General features: G+C 43.7%; 1 protein-coding gene across 1 annotated transcript in view; it reads right to left on the bottom strand.

The window, feature by feature from the left end:
* Syne2 (spectrin repeat containing nuclear envelope protein 2) overlaps positions 1 to 22,500 on the bottom strand; it is a 255,798-nt gene extending 233,298 nt beyond the window's left edge. Inside the window, exon 1 of the mRNA XM_051196009.1 lies at positions 22,362 to 22,500. Within this exon, the coding sequence (XP_051051966.1) occupies positions 22,362 to 22,440 (79 nt within the window). The 5' untranslated portion in view covers positions 22,441 to 22,500. The remainder of the gene's footprint in view (positions 1 to 22,361) is intronic.
* Positions 22,501 to 23,127: the final 627 nt, after the last annotated feature.

The following is a 23,127-nucleotide window of genomic DNA, read 5'->3' as shown; positions in this document are numbered from 1 at the left end:
GGACTCCTGATCTCCTACCTTCAACTTGCAAGTGCTGGGATTACAGGCATGCTCCCCATGCACGTCTGGTTTATACAGTGCTGGAGATTAACACAGGACTTCATGCATGCTAGACAAACATTCCTCAACTAAGTTACAGCCCCAGCCCAAGAGACCCAACAATCTCCCCTAATAACCTCCAAAGTATTGGTGTACATCAACCATCCTTGCCCAGATCAAACTGGTCCCTCCTCTTGTCCATTAGTTCTTGTCTCTTTTACCTACTTGAGAACCTCTTCCTCCCCTCTATTGCCCATCACCTTCTTGCCCCACTTGAGCCATCCCCATCAGGACAAATGCATGCTGTTAATTCTCCCTCTGAAAATAAAAAGGCGACCTCCGTGAGCACGCACTGGCCCTCAGCACTGCTCCCTTGTCTGCTCTCCCTGGTGGGAAAATCCCTCCAGAGGAATTTAAGCTGTCTCCAGGTCTCTCCTCACTCCCTTTCAACCAGCCCCACAACAGTCAGGGCACCCCATTCCACTGGCACTGCTCTTATCCAGGTCACCAGGAGTCAAGACTATCAATGCCCATCTCCCTCACTAAAACCAAAGGCTGATAGTCACCTTCCTGGACCACCTAGCCACATCCAATACAGGGAGCAGTATCTCTTCCCCTCAGGACCTACATTTTTGTCTTCCTCTCCATCACTGGCTGGATCACCTGTGTTTCTCTCAGTTCCTACCTAATGCCTTGGGAAATCCTCTCAGGTCCATCTTCAAAACATACTCTGAGGCAGGTAGTGAGTCAGTAAAGTGTTTGCTTTGCAAGCATAAGGACCCTTACTTTGCAGGCATGGTGCTACATGTTTTTAAGCCAGAGCTGAGGTGACAGACTCCCTTAGGATATCTGGCAGCCAGTGAGACTGTCGGGGGAGGGGGCATGTGAAATATGCATTCATACATACATGAACACACATGCATGTGCAAAACATTCTGGTTAGACAGAGTAAATGTCTAGCACGTGTTGTGACTGATTATGGCTGCACTGAGCTTCACTGTGTTTTGTTTTTGTTTTGTTTTGTTTTGTTTTGTTTTCTTCCCCCAAACCCATCTTCCACTTTCTCTGCATTTATAGGGTGGTCAATGATCAATAGCTATGCTAAATTGGGTTCTGACAAGCCAACTGGCTTTTTCAGGGTTTTGAGAGTGAATGCTTTTGTTTGAATTTTATTTTACAGAGGAGTTCCAGGGGCCACAGTTTTGTTACTAAGTCTCTTGGGATCTCTAAGATATGCTTTCAGCATCTTGTCTCTCCTCAGCATCTTTCCTCTCGTATCAGTAGGTGATAAATAACTTCAAACAAATGCCACAAAAATGCACTTGAGAGCTAACTTATTTCTCAATAGGGCAAAAAGGTACTAGAAAACAAGGTTTTATGATTGCAAGATCAAATTGCACGTACACAATGTACGTTTGCCAAGCAGGAAGAGGCTTGCCCTCCACAAGTATAAAACAGACGTTCACAATAAAATTTAAAGATAAAAACAAACAAACAAACTTCTTCGTTATCCTAAAGGGACCAGCAGAGTCTCTCCTATTTAGGTGATGATCTATGACAAGTGAACCATGCAGGAGTATCACCACACCCACGAGGATACTGCATGACTCCAGGAATGTTGCAGGGGTGGAGAGAGAAGGGGATGCACATGAAATAACCCTGCCAACGGAGCATGGCCAGCATTTAAGGTCCAGCAAGAGTTTTAGTGCTCGGGGCACATCTGTAAGTCTCAGTTATTTGTTCTGTACCCCAAAAAGAGGAGCTTTCCTTTCATGTTCATTTTGATACTAAGCAAAGCAGGCCTTGAGACTGAGCTCTCTGGGGTCTCTGACCTTTCCCAGGCTGGGAAAACAGACACCAAAATCAGGGTTTAACGAGATGGCTGAAATGGGAGCAGCTCATCTAATCGGAGGTTGAGGTGAGGAATAACCCCTGACCGCAATCCACACACTTGAATGAAAACAATCAAGCTGTTAGAAAGAAAGCCGGCTATCGCTGTCCCCATTTACTTCAGCTCCAACAGAAACAGGAGCTGGTAGAAAGAGGAGACTCAGCAGCTACCCCCACGGGGGCACCCCCCTCCACAGAGAAGCAACACAAGAAAGGAGCCTCCAGAGGGTTTGGAAAGGACTCTTTGGGGCTTTGTAAAACGTACTGTCCAAACAGAGAACAACTCTCTTCAACGGGGAAATCAGAGCTCTTTTAACACAATAAGGACCCTTTACTTGATGGCAATGCCATCCCGGGTGCATTAAACTGCTGATGCTCCGTGCCACGGATCCCTTAGCCCACATCTCACAGGTTTTCGCCCTGCCTTGCCCCCGAATGGCATTGTTACTTTGACAGGAACTAGAGCCAAGCAGCTCACCCTGTGCCAGGAGATGTGACCTTTTGTTCTTTTGAAAGTTGACCCATAGGGGAACAAATAATTAAGAGCCACGTGCTTACTGCAACTTAATAAAACCCTTCTTAGAAGGGCATCTACAGAATAGGACCTTTTAAACAGCAGATGGCAGAGGTTGGGGGAGGGGAGAGGCAATGAAGGGAATAGTAAGATGATGTATTACAACGGTGACTTTCTGTGAAAATGCTAAGAAGCAGAAAATGTGAACATATTTTTATTTTGGAGGCAAATAAAGAATGTAAGTGATATACACTGACATTAATGTAAGCTAAGTGTCTGTGGTTATCATTCTCCGAAACTACTTGACTGAATGAAAAAGGAGGCAAAGATTTCCTCTTGGTATCATTACCATGAAAATGCATGTCATCCCATGGCTTGCTTCCATTCAGTCTGCCTTTTGTGAGCTGGCAGCAGCATGCCCTTGGCTGGGCAGGAATTGAACTGAAGACAGATTAGGTAAAACTTCAGGGCACAGATTTTAAGTTTGTTACAAATGAGCTCAGTATGAAGCTACCATGGCTACTGGGTCTCAAAAGGTCCCAATGTCTTGTATACATTCACCTGAGATGCTGACATTACGAGTCCTCCCACAGTAGGTCTCAAAGCAACACCCTAAGGCCAGGCACCACACAACTTTCTCTTCATCCAAGAACCATGAGAACTGAGACATAACATCTCCTGGAGCAGTCAATCAACTGGACTGACTACGGCATCCAACCCTAGATTCAGTACTTTGATTTTTCATTCTCCTCATTAAACTCTATCCATCGGTTTTTAATTCCTTCCTGAATAAGTTATAAGTTCCTCGGCTGACTTTCTCCACTAGTAACATACCTATAAGCTACTCTTTGTGTACATGCACACATATGTTGTAGGCTAGGATATGTTTGTGTGTGTGTGTGTGTGTGTGTGTGTAAGCCAGAGGTTGGCTTCCTCTATACTATTCTTGCAGACGACCTTAGTTTGGTTCCCAGCACCTACATCAGAAGATACACAACTGCCTGTATCTCCAACTCCAGGGAGATCCAACACCTCTGGCCACCACAAGCACCTGTACTCATACACACACACACACACACACACACACACACACAAAATCTTTTTTTAAGATCTGATATCGCAAATGTTTAAAATAGTAGAAATTAAAAATTAACCTAATCTTCAAAATCCCATCCTTTGTGAGACAGGGCCTCTCTATTATGAAGCCCTGTCTGTCCTGGAACTCACTATGTGGACCAAGCTGGCCTTGAATTTACAGCAATCCACTTGCCTTTGCCTCCAATTGCTGGAGTTAAAGGCTGCCACCATGCCTGGCCAAAATTCCTCCAGGGATAACATTGCTCAGTGATAACATTGACCCTTCCTCAGAGTCCTCTAGACTGACATATAAAGAACATGAATTGCACAGGAGTTTGTTTGAGCTGTTCACCAGGTTCCCTGTTTCTACAATAGCACTGAGTAGGCAGGAGATAGTATCTATAGAATCAATGAGTCAAGCAGATTAAACTAATGCATTGAGGTAGATTTACTCTCGACACTGATCATTGATCCTGGGTATTTCTAGTTACTGTTATAAATACTGTGACCAACAACAACTTATGGAAGAAAAGGTTTGCATCATCTTACATTCCCAGGTCACAATCCATCACTGAAGGACACCGAGGCCAAAACTTAGGACATGAGCAAAGGAGAACCCACAGAAAAGAAGGGCTGCTTCTTGGCTTGCTCTGTAGCATCTGCTCAGTTAGCTTTCTTAGCCAGGATCCCCTGCCAAGGCATGGTACCACCCACAGTGGGCTGAGTGAGCCCCCCTCCATCAGGAAAATGCCCCACACAAAAACGCTCACAGGCCAGTCTGATCTAGGCAATCCCGAAGATAACTCTGGGCTGTGCCAGGATGACAGCTGAAGCCAACTGAATAAGAAAGACACGCTACTTAACGTAAAAAGGTCGCTGCTACACTGCAAGAAATGTTCCAAATTATAACCGTCCAAATGCAGGAAGGACGAAAAATGCAAATAGCCAATAAAAAGATGTTTGCTTCAGTGAGAAAGCACAAGTTGGTCTGAGGATGTAGTTCAGTTGGTCGAGTGCTTCTCTAGTATGCTCAAAGCCCCAGAACTATATAAAGTAGACATGGTACCAGCACTAGGGAGGGAGAGGCAGGATGATCAGGGGTTCAAGGTCATCTTCAGCGACCTATGGAGTTTGAGGTCAACCTGGATTCATGAGATAACTGCTTCGAAAAAATAAAAATGTAAAAATATAAATACAGGGACTGAATAGATGGATCAGCGGTTAAGAGCACTTCCAGAGGACCAGGGTTCAATTCCCAACACCCACATGTCAGCTCACAACTGTCTGAAACTCCAGTTCCAGGGCACCAGATAACTTCAAACAGAGGTTTGCAAGCAAAACACCAATGCACATAAATACAAATTTAAAAACAAGTTATAAAACAGTGTGCTTACTATGATTGTATGTATATTTTCATGGAATATTAAAGGATACGACCTAACGCTATTTCTAGCTACCCAGACTACCTCCTGCAACGTACTGTTGTTATATGCCTTAAGTTTGTGGTTTCCCTCGTGTTCTGTGTAAAATCTGTAATGTTAAATAAACTTCCCCATGTTTGCATTTCCCCTTCCAGAATTCTACACATTGAAGATATGCTCAAAACATCTGCTGGTTGGCAGAAACAGTCAATATTACTAGGATCAAGGAGCAAACTTGTTATTGTATAAGAGCCCGGGTGGCGGGTGGTGGGGGTGTACACCTTTAATCCCAGCACTCGTAAGGCAGAGGCAGGCGGACTTCTGTGAGTTCCAGGACAGCTAGGGGTGTTACATTGAGAAACCTTGTCTTGAAAAACCAAAGGGGGGAAAAAAGAAGTAAAAGAAGTAAAAGAGAGAAAGGGTCTTTTTGTCAAGTTATCCCAGCCCTGTATCTTTCCAATTCTTGTTTTAATAACACCTAGGGGATTTCTTCCTCTAACAAAATGACTCAAACAAAGCCACCCTTGTGGGCTGGGGAGATGGCTTGGCTGGTCGAGTGCTTACTATGCAAGCCTGAGGGCCCGGCTGTGATACTCAGTTCCCACAAAAAGCAAAGCCAGGCATGATTGGCAGTGCCCGCCTGCAATTCCAACATTGTGGATGCAGGCAGTGGAGACTGGGGGCTCCCTGGACAGCACGCCAAGCCTGACCAGTGAGCCCAGCCCCCAGGGAAAGATCTAACTCAAGAAAACCTTGAAAAATAACATAGGTAAGAAAATAAAATAAGATAGATGGCTCATGAGGCATGGCACTAGAAGCTGACTTCTGGCCCACACTCTGGAGGCTGAGGCAAGTGGCCTGCTGTGAGTCCAGAGCCAGCCTGGGCTACATAGCAAGAGCCTCTCTCTCTCTCTCTCTCTCTCTCTCTCTCTCTCTCTCTCTCTCTCTCTCAAAAAAATAAATAAATAAATAAATAAAATATTTTTTTAAAGAACAAAAACCAAAAAATCAGTAAGGAAAAGCACTCTTTCTCTGTGTGTGTGTGTGTGTGTGTGTGTGTGTGTGTGTGTGTTTTTCTCTCTCTCTCTCGGGACACAACAGTGGCATTTCTCCCTCACACTCACCAATCCTCCAACTCCATGCCCCCAGTCATGACCCTGACTACCTAGAGCTGGTGTAAACTCCGTAAGTTAAGGGCTCAGTAACTCAAGACCATCTCACCAGTTTGCCCCATCACTGAAGAGGACCTCCACCTGGCCCACACTTCTTGGCTTCAAACCAAGAAATCCCAAGATCCCTCCTTCGTTTGTTACTTGCTGTGATGACTCACTGAACTCTTGTACACACACACACACACACACACACACACACACACACACACATTCTCATTCTCTGCTCTCTCTGCTCTCTCTGCCTCTGTCTCTGCCTGTCTCTGTCTCTCTGTCTCTGTCTCCCTCTCTGTCTCTCTCTGTCTCCCTCTCTGTCTCTCTCTGTCTCCCTCTCTGTCTCTGTCTCTCTCTCTCTGTCTCTCTCATCATTGAACAGCCATGAGGGGAGGCACAGAGTGAAGCTGGCGTATGCTCCCTCCCAGCATCTAAATGTTCTCCCAGGCCAGAAGAGCTCCAAACCTCCTCTCCGGGGATTTTTATGGTGGCTTCATGATTCGGGCATAAAGTGACTATACAATCTCCAACTTCTAAACACTATCAAAGAGGGAGATGGGATGGCATGATCCCTCTGATAATCAACCTTAGTCTATCAGAAGTCACTTCATTAAAATAAAAGATGTAGGCTGGAGAGATGGCTCCTCAGGTTACAATCAAGTCTGGATCCCTGAGTCTCATATAATGGAAGAAAATGAACTTGCATAAGTTGTCCTCTGACCTCCATGCTCTTGTGTGGCATGTTTGTGCATGCATCTGAGCTAATTTTTTTTTTTTTTTTTAAACAAGCCAGGTGGTGGTGGCGCACACCTTTAATCCCAGAACTGGGGAGGCAGAGGCAGGTAAACATTTGTGAGTTCCAAGACAGCCAGGAAGGCTACATAGAGAAACCCTGTCTTGGGGGAGGGGGTCCTGTTATTCAGGAAATTCCAAGGGCTTTGAGAGCTCTGTATCAGAAACAGGACCAAAATCCAAATATTATAACACAAATGCCCCTGATAGCCTTAGAAAATTGCCAGGGCCTTAGGAGCTCTTAGCCAAGAACCATGGCAGAGAGCAAACATGCATTTCTTATGACGTCACAGGTGTAGGTTAATGAGGCCCAGTTGCCATACTTTAAAACAACATGCCCAGCTCGCCCTTAGCTGGGATGCTCATGGTAAGGGTAATCACGTTTGAACAATATATTGCAGCATGTGCTCCAACAGACATCCAGAAGGATCACAACCTGTTATGCAACAGAGAGGCATTAAAAGTCGAGTCTGTTGTGTCTGCTGCTTCTCAGGGAGATGGTAACAAACAGAAATAAATAAAGAAGCAAGTTAAGGGAATTAAAAGCATAGCACATATAACCCAAACAAGAAAACTCTAACACACTGGAAGAATAAACAGGAAAAGGCCTGTTGCTTAACTACAAAGCGGGGAAAATAACCAGTGGAGGAGGGAGATGGGAAGTGCTAGCACATTTTCTTGCAACCAAGAAAGAAAAACAAATACCTCTAGGACTGAAGTCTGCTTTACTAACCCAGAAGACGAGTCCAGAAAGTAAAAGCTGACTCCCATAACTCCTAAGCACCTGTGTAACCACTTCTCAACCTCACATTTCTGCTTCACAGAGCCCCTCCCCGCTCCCCAGTCTAATTCATCCCCGTGGAAAGCAGCCCTTGCCTGTGCAGCCCAGCATGCAGGACTAAATCAGACTGTCTCCATAGAACCTCGGGATGTGGTGCCCTCATCTTCTACCAGCCCTCTGTCCAGCCACATTTGCCTCCTTTCAGATCTGGTACCTACCTCTTTGTCTACACTCACCCTCAACCCTCCAGATCCCATGCTCTGGTGGGATGCCTCTCTGGCCAGTCAGCTCTGCTCAACACCTTCTCTCCAGCCAGGAAATCACGTCCTATCAAGCCTCTGGTAATTATCTACAATGTTGTTTTAGCATGAATGCTAATGAAGAATGAAGCTACAGGCAACTTGGAAAAGGACGTATCTTTGTGTCTGCAATCAAATAAAACTTTATTTATAGAGCCAGGCAGTAGGTCACATAAGGCCAGTGCATTGTAGTTTCCTGACTCTAATCTAGGTCAGTAGAGTAAATCCTCCTAATGACTGAAGAAGGTTTCATTGCCCATTGCCCCATTACTGAAGAGAAGACATCTAGAGACCAGTCTGCCGCTGTCTGCCCACGTGCACAAAAGTATGGATGGATCCTAGCAGATACAGGATCAAATGAAAATAGTGTGGCTTTTAGTGGCAACAATGATTACAGATTATAGAGCACTAACTTTTGAGCAAGTGTGAAATGTCCCGACTCTGGGACAAGAAATAAAAAAACCTTGCTTGCCTTTGCTTTCCTTCAAGGTAGAGTCACAGGGCCAAGACCTGAATGTGGCTGGCCTCGGTGACAAGGTCAGGAGCAAGACTACCTTAAGGCTTGTAAAGGGTTCTGAATAAAGGAAGCCGAAAGTGTCTGGGCTGAGGTTGGAGTGGTATTATGGAATATTCTGATGCTGATCTTCAGTGCAGCCAGACCTTCCAAGGGAGAGGAGATTCAAAGTCAGGAAACTACAGTGCACTGGCCCTTCATGTGACCTGCTGCCTGGCTTTATAAATAAAGTTTTATTTGACCTACTCTTTTCCCAAGTTACCTGTAGCTCTGTTTATGATAAAAACACACATCAGAGATTTCATAGTATTTAAGATTAAAATATTTGCAGGGCAATTTATGAGTCCCTGGTATAAACAGTGCCTAGTCTATGCAAGTAAGCATTAGTACCCAGCTAAGTGAAAGAAGCAGCCATGAAAATAGCACAAATGATGCGATTCATTTATATGACATGCACCGTTAGGGAAGTCTATGGGGGTACAGTGATGGGGACGGAGGTGAGGTTGAAATGAATGGCATTTTTTCCAGGCTACTGAACAAGATCTAAAATCAGATACAGTGATGGTCTGCATAACTCTATGAATATAACTAGTTCAACATTTCAAACAGATGACTTAGGTGATATGTACATTTTTAATTTTAATTTTTTTTCTTTTTTGCTTTTTTGCTTTTGTTTTGGGGCAGTGAGACCAGAGTCTCACTGTGTAGCTCTAGCTCTCCTGGAACTCCCTATATAGACTGGGCTGGACTTGAACGCACCAAGAGACCTACCTGCCTCAGTTTCCCCAGTGCTGAGATTTAAAGTCATTCATCACCATACTCAGCAATTTTTAAATTTTCTGCAATACTGGGGAGCTAACCCAGGGCCCTGGGAATGCTAGGTAAGTGCTTCTACAGCCCATGGTTTTATGTTAGATTAGAATCTTAATAAAGGTTTAAGACCTGGGGTTGTCTGTTTAAGTACTTGTACCCCCTCATTAGCCCCTTCTGCTTTCCTTCTATTTGGTTTTTGTTTCTATTTCCGTTTTTGTATACTGACGTTTTTTGCCAGCCTGTATCCCTCCCTAGGCATCGTGCGCATGCCTAACGCCCCCAGAAGCCAGAAGTGGGCATCAGAGGTCTTAGAACTGGAGTTACAGGCAACTGTGAGGCAACATGTGGCTTATGGGAGCCAAACCCAGGTCCTCTGGAAGGGCAGCTAGTGCTCTTAGCCACTGAGCCATCTCTCCAGCCCCATGATTTTGCCTCACCTGGATCACACAGTGCTTCTCATGCTGTAGGGATTCAAAGTGTGTTAACCGAGCAGTTAAATGGCTGGGGGAAGGGCAGAGAGGCCATGCTGCTGTTTTTCCACAGATACAGAGGTTTGAGTACTGAGTTTGATAGGAAATGAGACAGCCTGTGTGATTGCTACTTTGGACCTCTGTATGTGACACTAGCAAGTTCGTGCTTACACAGAAATGAGCCACGCCCTTGTGTAAACACCTGAGATTTTACACTAAGCCCTTTTCCACCCTCCCTGGAATATAGCTCCTGGCTATCTGAGTAAGCAATTGAGCCCAAAACACAGACACAAGGCTGAGAGTCTGACAAACTAGAGATGCTCAATAAATATCAGACGATGAAAAAGCCAAAATATAAGCCCAAAACTTACTCTACTCTTTGATACGCGTACGTGATTCTTTACTACTGACTCTTATCTATATCTTATAAAATAAAACCGGAGCCAGCCCTTGTGAAAGCAGGCGTTCAAGCGAGCCTGAACTCCTCCTGGGGCCAAGTCCAGGTATGACTGAACAGACATACTCAGGCCCAAAGATGCGGGGTTGCCCGTGGCTACAAAGCTGGCAGATTTCTCAGGTTCAAGTTTCTGGGTTCTGACTCTCAGAAATTGAAATTCTGATTACAGAGGTTCATACGCCTCACTTGGGGAATATCTCTCTAAACCTATGTGGACAATTTTACACATATGATTCATTATTGAGACAACAGAAAAGACAGAAAGAGACAACAAAAACAGTGGCAATAACCCACAGGGTAATTAATTAATTAATTAATATGCACATGAACCCGTCTTCCCAAGTGGAGATCCTAACGCACACCTGAGGGCCTACCAAGGCTTGCCCCAAAGTCCATCATGCCCAGGGAAGAGATCAAGGTGAGAACCGTGACAGCATTCTCCAGAAGCCTAAATGTTTGGGGAGGAGACGGAAATGAGACTGAGGTCCTCAGGAGATGAAGGCCTTTTATTCTCTCATCCACTGAGGCATTTATTAAAAGTCTCTCTATGCCTCCCATACCAAGCTCAGATTTCATGTCTCAGGAGAACTCTAAATCCAGATGTGTCTGATTTTAAAAAAAAAATAATAATTTCTTTATAATTCAGAATCAACTGAAATGTCAAACCGATGGCCATCCCAGCTACCATCTTCCTTTCTCCTTTACAAACCCAAAATTATTTCTTCGTCTTGTTTTTTTTTTTTTTTTTTTTTTTTTTTAAGACAGGGTCTCATATATCCCAGGCTAGCCCTGAACTTGCTATATGATTGAGAAACTTCTGATCCCCTGATTTTACTGTCTGCAGTACTGGGAATGGAACCTGTAGGCAAGCATTCTACCAACAAAGCTATATCCCCAGCCACAAGCCCAAACTTCTTTAATGTATCGTCTTGCCTTAAGCTCCCTTACTATACTCACTTGCTACTCTCAGAGTTGGTAGGCCACGCCCTTCCATTCAATGATCAGGTAGGCGGCCACCTATACCATCCCCACTGCTGAATCCAATGGACCCTTCCTTCCCAGTGCTAGCTAGAAATCTGAAAGCATCATGCCCCAATTTCCCACCCCCTCCCTTCCTGGGCTGCTCTTCTCCATTGTGACTCTTGATCTACGTTCACCTGGGTGTCGGCCTTCCCAGGATACCCTTCTCTGACCCTAACCATCTTACTTCTTACTGTCGCTGTCACATTCTACCTGGGCCCTCGTGGTTTTTTGTTTGTTTTTTTGTTTTTGTTTTGTTTTCTAGAGTCTCACCTACTCCGATGGTAGCAGCTACCTCACAGCCCTCAAGCTGTGACCCCCATTAAGTGGCTGTCTCTTGAAACCTCCGGCTTGTCTAACTGATCACTATCTGGGTAGGTCTAGTTAGCTATTCCACAGGCACCTCCACCTCATCCTTTCCAGTCCTGAGTCATCTCTACCCAACTCCCTTCCTCACATGAACCAGCCCATCATCCCTCAGCCGCCCAAGGGTAAACTGACAGCCTTGGATAATTTCCTTCTCCCTCACTCTTTCCTCCCTTCTCAGTCAATGAGAAAGTCCTGGCACCTGTTAGGTGCCCCTTGAACATCCTTCCTCTCCATTTTTACTGTCACCTCCGGATCACGCTGCCACTAATTCTCAGCAGGATCATCATGGCATTCTCTTTTTGTTTGTTTTGCTTTTTTGTCTTCGAGACAGGATTTCTCTGAAGCTCTGGATGTTGTCTTGGAACTGGCGTGGTACACCAGGTTGGCCTCGAACTCACAGAGAGCCTCTTGTCTCTGCCTCCCCAGTGCTGGGATTGAAGGCATGTGACACCATCGTCAGGCCATCGTGGCAGTCCTCCTCTGCCTCCACACTGGGTCCCATGAAGACACCCCACCACGTAGCCTGGGGTGGGGGTGGGGGTTAAAAGACTAGCTCTGTAAATGCATCTACCCAGTCACTTGTTGCCCTTATAGACTTAGAACAAGTCCCACACCCCTATGTGTTTCAAGCCAGGGAGAGCTCACCGTCCACAACTCCTCCACACTGATCCTCAGCCCGCTGGCCATCCATTTCCGTGACGCCATGTTCAGTCTTCCCTCTGCTCTGTCCCATGCTGTTTCCATTGCCCCATCCACTCCTTCATCCTCACCCTGCCCACGTTCTAACAGTGTTTCCAGCTCAGGAATCCTTTCCTCTGGGGACCAGTCCCTAACATTTGGTCAGGATGAGGTACTCTTAAATTTACTCCTCTACACTACACCTCCTACTCTCTCAGTAGGCATCACTTTACTCTGATTCTGTCTACATACTTGTAGGCATCCCTGTAATAAAAACTACTTCCTTACACACAATGCACGCACACAAATGTCTGTTGTGAGCTAGGCATAGTGGCTTATGCTTGTACCCTTAGCACTCAAGAGGAGGCAGGATGATGGCCCTACATTTGAAGCCACCCTGGGCTACAGTGAGTGCCAGGAAGGTCAGGGCTACATAGACCTTGTCTACAATTTCATTATTGATTAATTTAAAATGTCAAATTATGAATAAACAAGTAAATAAATAAACTTTAAGAGTAGATGAGCCATAATCGGGGCCAGTGAGATGGCTTAGTGGATAAAGGCACTGGTAGCCAATGCTGACAACTTGAGTTTGATCCCTGACCCCACAAAATGGAAACAGAAAACCAAATCTACAATAATTTCTTTTTCATTCACCCCACACATCCCCTGATCCAGATCACCATGATACCTTCCCTAAAATGTCCCAAAAGCATCCTAACTGGTTCTCTTGCTCTCCTCATCCTCCCAGGTCCCTCTTCCAGCAGCACTAAAGTGACCTTTCACAAAATACAAATCAGGCCATGTCCTCCTCTAGCGAAGGGCTTCCAACCCAGCCATGGTATCAGGGGCAGATGATCTCAGAACTTGTGAGGTTGAGAACCTATCTCAAAATTAAAAAAAAAAACAAAAACAAAAAAACCAGCACGGTTTCCATCCTCAAAACTGTCAAATCTCTTCCTTGTTCCTTTTTTTTTGTTCATTTTTATTGCTTGCCTTTTCAATGTCAGCTTTTATCCACTCCACACTGATATGTCCTCTGTGATTTGGTTTGGGGCTTTTTAAATTTTTTTTGTTGTGTGTGTGTGTTTTGTTTTTTGGGTTTTTGTTTTGTTTTGTTTTTTGTTTTTTTTTTTTTTTTTTTTTTTTTTTTTTTTTTGGTTATTTTGTTTGTTTTGTTTTTCAAGACAGGGTTTCTCTATATTGATTTGGAGCCTGTCCTGGAGATCTGGTTTGTTTTTAATCATTATTTTTATTAGATTGTGTGCGTGTATGCACGTACATGCGTGTGTATATGGTTAAAGAACAACTTGAAGAGTCGGTTGTCTCCTCCCATCACATGGATCCTGCTGCTCAAACTCAGTTCTTCAGGTTTGGCAACAAGTGAGCCATCAGTGAGCTCATCTCTGTGTTACCTGATCAATCCTGAACTGTCCCTCATGAAGCCTACACTGACACAAAGAAGTCACTGTGCTGGCTAGTTTTACGTCAACTTGACACAGCTAAAGTCATCTGAGAGGAGGGAGCCTCAATTGAGAAAATGATTCCATGAGATCTGGCTGTGGGGCATTTCCTTAATAGTGATTGATGGGGAGGGCCCAGCCTACTGTGTGTGGAGCCATCCCTGGGCTGGTGGTCCTGGGTTCTATAGAGTAGGCTGAGCAAGCCATTAAGCAGCACCCCTCCATAGCCTCTGCATCAGCTCCCACCTCCAGATTCCAGCCCTGCTTGAGTTTCTGTTCTATCTTCCTTTAGAGATGAACTGCAATGGGGAAGTGGGAGGCAAATAAACCCTTTCCTCCCCAAGTTGCTTTTGATCATGGTGTTTCATCACAGTAGTAGGAGCCCCATCTAAGACATCAAGCACTGTCATTAAATCCAGCTAACTTTAGCATCTACCACGTGCTCACATTTTCCCTGCCTGTCATCTAGTTTAGTTTACATACATCTGTGATATACAAGTATCACAGGCTCTATGAGTTGTTTAAAGCTTATTAGAGTCATTCATCAGTGCTAAATTTGAATTCATCCATACTGTGGAAGTGGCTTGGTTTGAAGACAGCAAACCTCCTGAAGTTCTGCCAATAAAACATACAAACAGAAAAACTAAATTCCTACTGTTAAAAGTCCTACTCAAGGGGCTAGAGAGATAACTCAGTGGTTAAGAACACTGGCTGCTCTTCCAGAGGACCCTGGTATAATTCCCCACAGCCATGTGGTAGTACACAACCATCTGGAACTCCAGTTCCAGGGGATCCAATGCCCTCTTTTGGCCTCTGCAGGCACCAGGTACACACATGGTATATAGACATACATGAAGGCAAGCCATTCATATACATATACCCTTTTTTAAAAATGCCACTCAGCTAAATAAAAGGCTGACATCCAATGCTTTGGAAAGACATTAAATACTTCTCAAACTTCTGTTTGCACTCTGCATTTGAGCCAGGCACCCTACACCTTATAATACAGCACCATGATCCAACCAACAATCCTTGCATTGTAAGTGGGGGTAGGCATTCAAGGTGTGCAGTAGGATCCCTTCTACAGCCTTCTTCAGGTTCAAATCCATTAGACTGTTCATCTAGTCCTCTAAAGAGAACTTCAAACTATTCCATTTGTCTTATAATTCACAAATTCTCTTTTCTACTACATTCAAATGACCATAAACACACCAGATGTGGGGTGGGGAGATGGCTCAATGGACAAGGGTATTTGCCACCAAGCCAGAAGACATTTGATACCCAGGATCCACATGGTAGGAGAGAACCAACTCCCTCAATTTGTCCTGACCTCCATGCATGTTGTGTTATGAGTACGTACACACACACACACACACACACACATACACACACACACAAACTATAAAAATTATTTTTAAAATTAAAATAAAGTATTTTTAACAAAAGAAAATGAAGGTGGAGAATGAGCAAAGAAAGTGGCTCAACATCAGTCTCTGGCCTACATGTAGACACACACTAACATACACCATTCACACGCATGTGCACACGCATATACACTGACAAGTACATGCACCATTCACACACACATGCACACACACACACACTGACAAGTACATGCACCATTCATACACACATGCACACATGCACACACACACACACACACACATACACTGACAAGTACATGAACCATTCACACACATATGCACACACACTGTCAACCTCAGGTTTCATGCACAATGTAAGCACAACTTTTACTAAATTCTTCCGAATGTTTTAGAAAAACAGAATCATCCAGAGAAATTACAATCGCCAACAGAAAAAGCAGCTGAGGAAAAGTGTTGAAGAGACATAGTTTTTTAAAATCTCTACATTTCAGACAATTAAATCACACACTCGACCCATCAAACACATACAAATCAATATCTCGTATTATCTCTTAACTTCCCATTCCCATAATGATAGATTGAGTTTTCATTTTCTTTTCCTTACTCCCTGCCTTAAGCTCTGAATGTTTACAGCCTAGCTCACACTCCCTGCCTTAAGCTCTGAATGTTTACAGCCTAGCTCACAGCTACACACACACAGACACACACACAGGCTCAGAAAAAACCTTGCACCTCTCTTGGGGCTAATTAAAAGGGATTTTTATTTCTATAAGCAATGAATGAGATCTTTGTTAACCTACTTTAACAAGATTGTCAACGACCCTGGATTTATCTTGCCCTAGTTTTCAAAATGTATCTGGCCCAGAATAATGCAAACTTATCTCCACACTCCTTGAGAAAACAGAACCAAAGTTCCCAGAAGCCGAAGCTATGCATGCCACCTACAGGGGTGGGGATATTTTTCTTAAAAACACTATTATGCAAACATTACTAGAGTTTTTATTTTTATTTTTCACCTAGTCAGAATATTTTTAAGATCATAAAACTTAGCAATGCCAAAGCAAACAACATTCCAAGCACACATTTAAAAAAAAAAAAAAAAATGTTATGGAACTTTCTGGAAGCCTTTCTGTTGTTACAGTACAACACTAATAGTCTGTAAGGAAATCTAACTTAATTGTTTTCCCTGGATAGAATAATAACCCAACCAGCAAAAAGCAGGCCCCAGAGACTACCTGCCTTATACAAAGTAAGTGAGCAGTATGAACCAGTTAGGGAAGTAAAATTACTATTTGCAAACACCTACCTTCGGTTACTCTTTGCTCCTCATGCCGACCAGTTCTCCCCACCAAGCCGCGCTCTGACAAAGCCAACAGAAATTCTCCCCAGAAGCCTTTGCCAATCCTGTTTCACTTCTCAGACAGACATTGGGAGTTCATTCACACACACAGCCTTGAGGTAGAGCAGAAACACAGCACTATCACAACACTCATGAGTCACCCAGGTTTTCATCCTATTTGGCACAGAACACAGAACAGCTCTGCTCGTGGGCGCTTTATAGACCTGTTTTTATTTGAATGGGTTTTCTTTAAACTACACTTATTTCTCTGCATGTGTGTGCATGTATACCTGACATAGTGCATGTCAGAGGACAACTTGTGGGGGTGGAGTCTCTCCTTTTCCCAGGGACCAAGATCAGATCATCAGGCTTGGTGATCAGCACCCTGACCTAAGCCATCTCAATGGCTTAGACCTTGGTTTTTTGTACCAGAATGACCACTCAGTTTTTCATTATACAATTGCTTACTGGAGGCTTTAAAAATTCCAGAACTTGACTGGAGTAACAATATGAGAGCATCCTATGAAAGGTGTCTATCAAACACTTGCAAAACTCAGAAAGATTACTGAAGCCAGTGACATCCAAAGCTAAGAATGATCTTGATGTCTGCCTCCACCTCCCATGTTCTAAAACTACAGATGTGGATCTCCACACTCAGCTTATGTGGTACTAGGGCTCGATCCCAGGACTTCATTCCATGCAGGTCCCTTCCAGACTGAACTGTATCCCAGATCCAGTCTGATATTTTTTAATAATGACAGGAATATACAACTCAGTCTGCAATCAATATAATCAATATATTGTATAAACCAGAATTTTATCCCTCATTGAAACATCAAAAGATAACCTAGACATTTCTGGTCTTTGCATTTATATGATAGACACCAAAACTAAGATGGTGAACCTGGACAGTTAAATACTTAACTTATCACAGGGAGGTTTGCCTCTGTGTGACATCACCTCCCCCTGACGTCAGCAGGCACCAGATGCCATGATCCACGAAGGTGCTCAGCCCATTTCCATCTATGTCCTATACCCTCTTCACATCTACTAAGTAAAAATCAAATGCCACAGGGTTGTCAAGATAGCTCAGTGGATAAATTTTAATGTTACTAAAAGTCAGAAATACATGGAAAGTAGCCAGACGGTTGTGGCGCATGTCTTTAATCCCAACACTTAGGAGGCAGAGGCAGAAGGATCTCTGTGAGTATGAGGCCAGCCTGGTCTACAGAGAGAGTTCTAGCACGGCCAGGGCTACACAGAGAAACCCTGTCTGGGGGGGGGGAGGGAGAAAGAAAAAAGAGACAGACAGAAAGACAGACATAGAAAACCCTCCAGAAGAACACTCAGTCAATAATGAACCCATTTAAATGCAGTCATATTCTAGCGGCAAAGATCAGATTTCACCATCTAGCTCTAGCGCTACCCTGGAGAAGTTTTTAATGTTTCATGATATGCCGTCTAGATGATAACAGTGCTAAATAAAACATACGAACATTGTCTGAGATGACAAAGAAACTGGTTTGAACGTGTGTTCACATAGGTCCTCAGAGACAGCTAACCACGCAGTGGTACCAGGCTGGGCCACATGAACATTAATTCCTCTCTTGGTAGATGAAGTAATAGAATACAGTCCCTTCCTAGATCCCTGGCTAATTAAGGACATTCTGGGGCTAGACACTGGTTTTCTAAAGCATTGGCCTACCCTATATGTGAAAACAAAATGGTTATATGGTGTCCTTTAGGGGCCCATGTGTTATATCTGCTAGTTCAACATGAAGCAATTTAATAATTTCGGAAGTGAGCAAGGGACAAGTCCAAAACAGTTCAACCTTGCCTCCAACTCCCTTTGGAATTTCTCAAGAGAGACTGGACAGGTAGTACAGTGGTAGAGCAATTGCTTTGCATGAGCAAGGGCTTCTGATCAACCTAGTCCTTTAACCAAAAGAATTCTCATGATTGAGCTAGCCTGGACAGCCAGCATCCCTCACACCTAAAGTCAGTGCCTTCACACCCGTGAACACCATTACATCCTTCCCTAGGCATCTGAACACTTCAATGTTCTTCCCTTTGCCAGACAGAAGACGCAAAAGGTATCTCAAGCTGGTCATGAGAGCACACATCTTTAATGATAGCACTGGAAGGCAGAGGCAAGGGGATCTCTGTGAATTCAAGGCCCTGTTTTACACAGAAAGTTCTAGGCCAGCCAGGCCTGCATAACAAGACCTCATCAAAACAAAACTAAACTAACAAACAAACCTCACATTTCTTCAAAAAATCAAGCAAACTCCTGTAGTCCCACCATTCCCAAACCCATAAATTTTAAGTCTAGCCTATTCTATACCATGAGTTCCAGGCCAGCCTGGGCTACACTGTGAGACACCCGAGGGTGGGAAAGGGAAAGGAAGGAAGGAGAAAAGGGAAGAAGGAGAAGGAAGGGAAGGGAGGGAAAGAAGGATGGAAGGAAAAGAGAGAAAGGGAAGGGGATAAAGAGGGAGGGAGGAAAGTAATGATGAATAAATGAAAGTGGACAGGGAGGGAGGGAGGGAGGGAGGGAGGGAGGGAGGGAGTCACTGCTTACTGTTCTATGAGCCACATTTCTGTACAGATATTTAAATTTTTCCTAAGCACAGTATTCTGCATTAGGGTTGACCAAAAGTTCCTTGCCTCAAATGAGGGTTTGTCTGTTTTCCAATAAAACTGATGCTGTGCCCTAATCAAGCCATTCTGCTGATTATCCTATCTCGGAGTCAGGGTCTGAATGAACAGGAAGAAAGCACACTTTCTTGTGAACAGCACCCCACACCCCCATGTTACAGAGGGTCTCCTTCCTCTTTAACTGCAAGGTACCAGCAAGCACATGAAAATCTGAGAAAATGCAAGGCTGTTTTACATCACGAATGAAACCAGGCACTTAAAAAAATAAAATGCAATTATTAAATTAAAAGTTTATTATTATTGCATTGCCATAACATGCCTATGGAGGTCAAAGGGCAACTTTATGGGGTCAGTTCTCCCTTCCAGTTCAACCTGGATGCCAGGGATCAAACTCAGGTCACCAGGCTTGCTCTGCAATTGCCTTTAACCGATGAGCCCTCCTGCTGGCCCCTCAAACGCTTTTTAAGATTTTTACCAATAGCCTTCAGCTAAGTTGTACTTTAGGGAAATAATACTATTTGTTGCCCCAAAATAATCCTATATTATGGTACCAAAGTTGCCTCCTCGGGTATAGGCAAGTTCCTTCCTTCCCTGCCCTTCCCTCCCTTCTTCTGCTTCAGTTTGAGCTAGAAGAACCATCATAAACCTGTAACCAACATGGAGTCTAGCCTCGGGAAACATTCATTCCACTCTGTCTTTGCCATGCATAGACAGGAAAGTCTAGGCACTGTGCATGTATCTTGAGTGTCCTTGTTTAATGTGAACTGATCCTGCCCAGTATTGATGATGCTACAATGCTGTTCTATTTCTCCTACCCACGAAGCAAAGCATCAACAACACCACAGCCCTCTACATACATCAAGAAAGTGAATGATCCAAAGCACAGGCATCACTTCCCCTTGCTAAATAGCCCATTCTTGTCTCCCATTGAAAAGTATGTACTTCAAAGCACATTATACAAAACCACACATTTCTGGGTAATTTGTTAAGTTATTTCAAGCAACCTAGGAACCTGAAATCCCCTGCCTACATTCTAGCATCACATTTTCTGCGGATGAGAAGAAGTAAGGAGCCAGAGAAAAACCGTGAATGGAACCCTCCTTTCAGTTTGTTTGTTCTTTAGCATGCCAGAGGGGCACAGTCAAGTCACAACTCAGCTGCAGGACTCTGGCGAAATCATTCCGAGCCACAGCATCTCTGTTCAGAGAGATGCAAAGATGTACCTTACAAGGAGATTGTGATGATCAAGTGGCATTTGTACAAAACTCACTGGTGAGCTGGGGCCGATATGTAAAACTCAGGAAGCTCATTCCATGGCAAGGAAGAGTATTAAGTATAATAATCACAAATCTACAAGGTCCCAAAGAGATAAAGGGGATGGAAGAGGAAAGGCTTATCTCAGCCTATCGGGACAGCTCACAGAGAAGGCCGAGACTACCTAGCCTTGGGATGGATAAGCCGGACTTTTCCCAGCCTAGAGCAGCCTACACAGAGCACTCAGGAAGGGAGGACCACAGCTCCTTAGGGAGCCGTGGAGTGGGTTACAGGGAACAGGTAGGGATGTGGCAGGAGATGAGGGCGAGAAAATGGCACCAGAGCAGAGAGAACCTATGACCTCACCATGATTCACCGACAGGAAGCCGCTGATGACAAACAGCAAAGCAAAAACCTCCCCCCCCCCACCTCCCATATACCACCAAGTCTCTATCTACTATAGCTGTGCCCTACAAAAAGAAGTATTTACTGAGTCCCTACTTTGTGGCAGGCACCTGCTAAAAGCCTTTCGTATAACATTGACCCTCCACCTTCAACACAGCTGCAACTAAAATTGGTATTCCACAAATGAGATAACGGTCAAAAGATGACATCGTTCAGCTGAATTCAATGAACCAGTGTGAGAAATATGAGGACAGAAAACTTTTTGCAGCATCCAGATTGTCCACAAGAACACTGATCTTTTTCACTTAAATAAAAATGTGATTTTGCCAGACTTTGGTGGCGCACTCTGAGTTCGAGGCCAGCCTGATCTACAGAGCTAGTTCCAGGACAGGCTCCAAAGCAATACAGAAAAACCCTGTTTTGAAAAACCAAAAAATAAAAAAAAAATGTGATTTCAACTACTTTGTGATTATATATTCAAAAGTAAAAAATGAAAGATTCTCCAATTTTTATCGCAAAGACTACCTCCTAACAAATAAGTATTTCTTACTCTACACAAATTAAAATCATCTCTTTTTGGTCTTGGGTTATATTTGGAAGAGGGTCTGGCTAGGTAGTTCATGCTATCCCATAATTTTCCAACTTCTATCTCCTAGGTGCCAGCTTTACTGGTGTGTACCACCATGCCCCAAGCACACAATATTTATTTTTTTAAAATGTACTGCATAGAGATACAGTCTATTCCAATAGATATAAATTTACAACTGAACCCGAAAGGCAGATTCAAAGAGAAAATATTTGAGTCAGGCATCATGCCTCCCAGCACTTAAGAGGAAAAGGCTAGAAAAGCAAAAGTTCGAGGCTAGTCTGGGCTACACAACAAGATCTTGTCTTAAAAATAAAATAAATTAAAAAGGAAGGTATCAGAAAGTCATTTTACCAAAAAGTGACTCAAAACTTGTAGCTTTTATGGGACATCTAACTGTTGAATTATGTTGTCCATAACTAAGGATTATTTTTAAAAGAGTTACGTAAATGTTTTCAAATATTTGCCATAACCTCATTTTTATGCTAGTTAGCTACAACACCAAGATTTAACAGCTAATGAATTTTCAAAGAGGTAACAAAAATATGGCTAAGTGCAGCAGGAAGCACTTTTGAAAAGACTGTGGATGTACACATGGTGTTCCTATTGAAATCCCACCCACCCATAATACCAACACTGTTCCCACCAATTAGGACAAAATACAGATGCACCGTCAAAGCTTCTGCGTAAAAAAAAAAAAAAAAGTGTAAATAATCTCAAGCAAGCCATAGTTAGCTTGCAAATTTAGATTGCAAATAAAATATAAAATAAAATATACATATGCATAAGAAATTAAAGATAACCAATTCCTTCTAGGACTTCTTGAGATCAGAGCATTGAGCTAAAAACAGTCTAATACTGCATTGTAGACTTCTCCAGTTAGAAAATAAAGATAGGCTTTCAAAACCACAGGAGGCAGAGAAGCCAGTTGGGCCCAGAATTAGAGGAGGACAAGTTTCCAACTCTGAACTCACCTTGCAGTGAAAAGTGAAGATCATCAATACCCAGGGAAACCTGTCCATCTTCCATGGGAAGCGCAGAGCCAGCGGCCATTCTTTGACTCAGTGGAGATTAGACCACGTCCATCTCAGTTAAGGTGAACTGAAAGTAGAAAGGAATAAAACATTCGTTTATAACTCTGCATCTCTGCAAGTCTGGTAAACATGCAGGAAACAACAAAAGCCAAGTCTACCCTCCCAAAGAGCAGAGGCTCTCGGGCACAGTTTCCTTAGTACACGAAGAACAAAGTAACCACACCTTCTTTTTGAATCATCATCAGGACTGTGCCCTGTGACCCTTTCAGGCTCTCTGGAACTGCTGGCAGAACTCCAAAAGAACTAGCCTTGTTGGTTCTGTGCACGATATAAAAAAGGAAAGCTACGCACTTCAAATCCAGATGCACCCAGCCATGTGGCTAGAGGGAGGAAAGTCAACATCCATTGCTATCTTTGGCCTTCAACTCCTAAGAGTTCTCTCTAAAACTGAATTCCCTCAGTTCCTTGTGTTCCATAAATGTTGCCACTTACTGGAAACAGTAAGAGCTGAGCCTGTACAGGCTGCAAAGTGAAACTAAAAACACAAATACACCAGAGTGGCTATTGTATTGTTTTCCCAAGGACTTCTTTTTCTATATATCTTTTTTAGCTCCATCTTGAGTCATCCTTTTCTGGCACTGGGGATTGAACCCAGGTCCAATACATCATCCAAGCATGTGTTCCATCGCTGAGGCTCCTCACCCAA

The sequence above is a fragment of the Phodopus roborovskii genome, unplaced genomic scaffold (assembly GCF_943737965.1).
Source record: "Phodopus roborovskii unplaced genomic scaffold, PHOROB, whole genome shotgun sequence".
In the NCBI taxonomy this organism is placed as follows: Eukaryota; Metazoa; Chordata; class Mammalia; order Rodentia; family Cricetidae; genus Phodopus; species Phodopus roborovskii.
The sequence above is the reverse complement of the archived record's forward strand: the minus strand, read 5'-3'. Positions and strand labels throughout refer to the sequence as shown.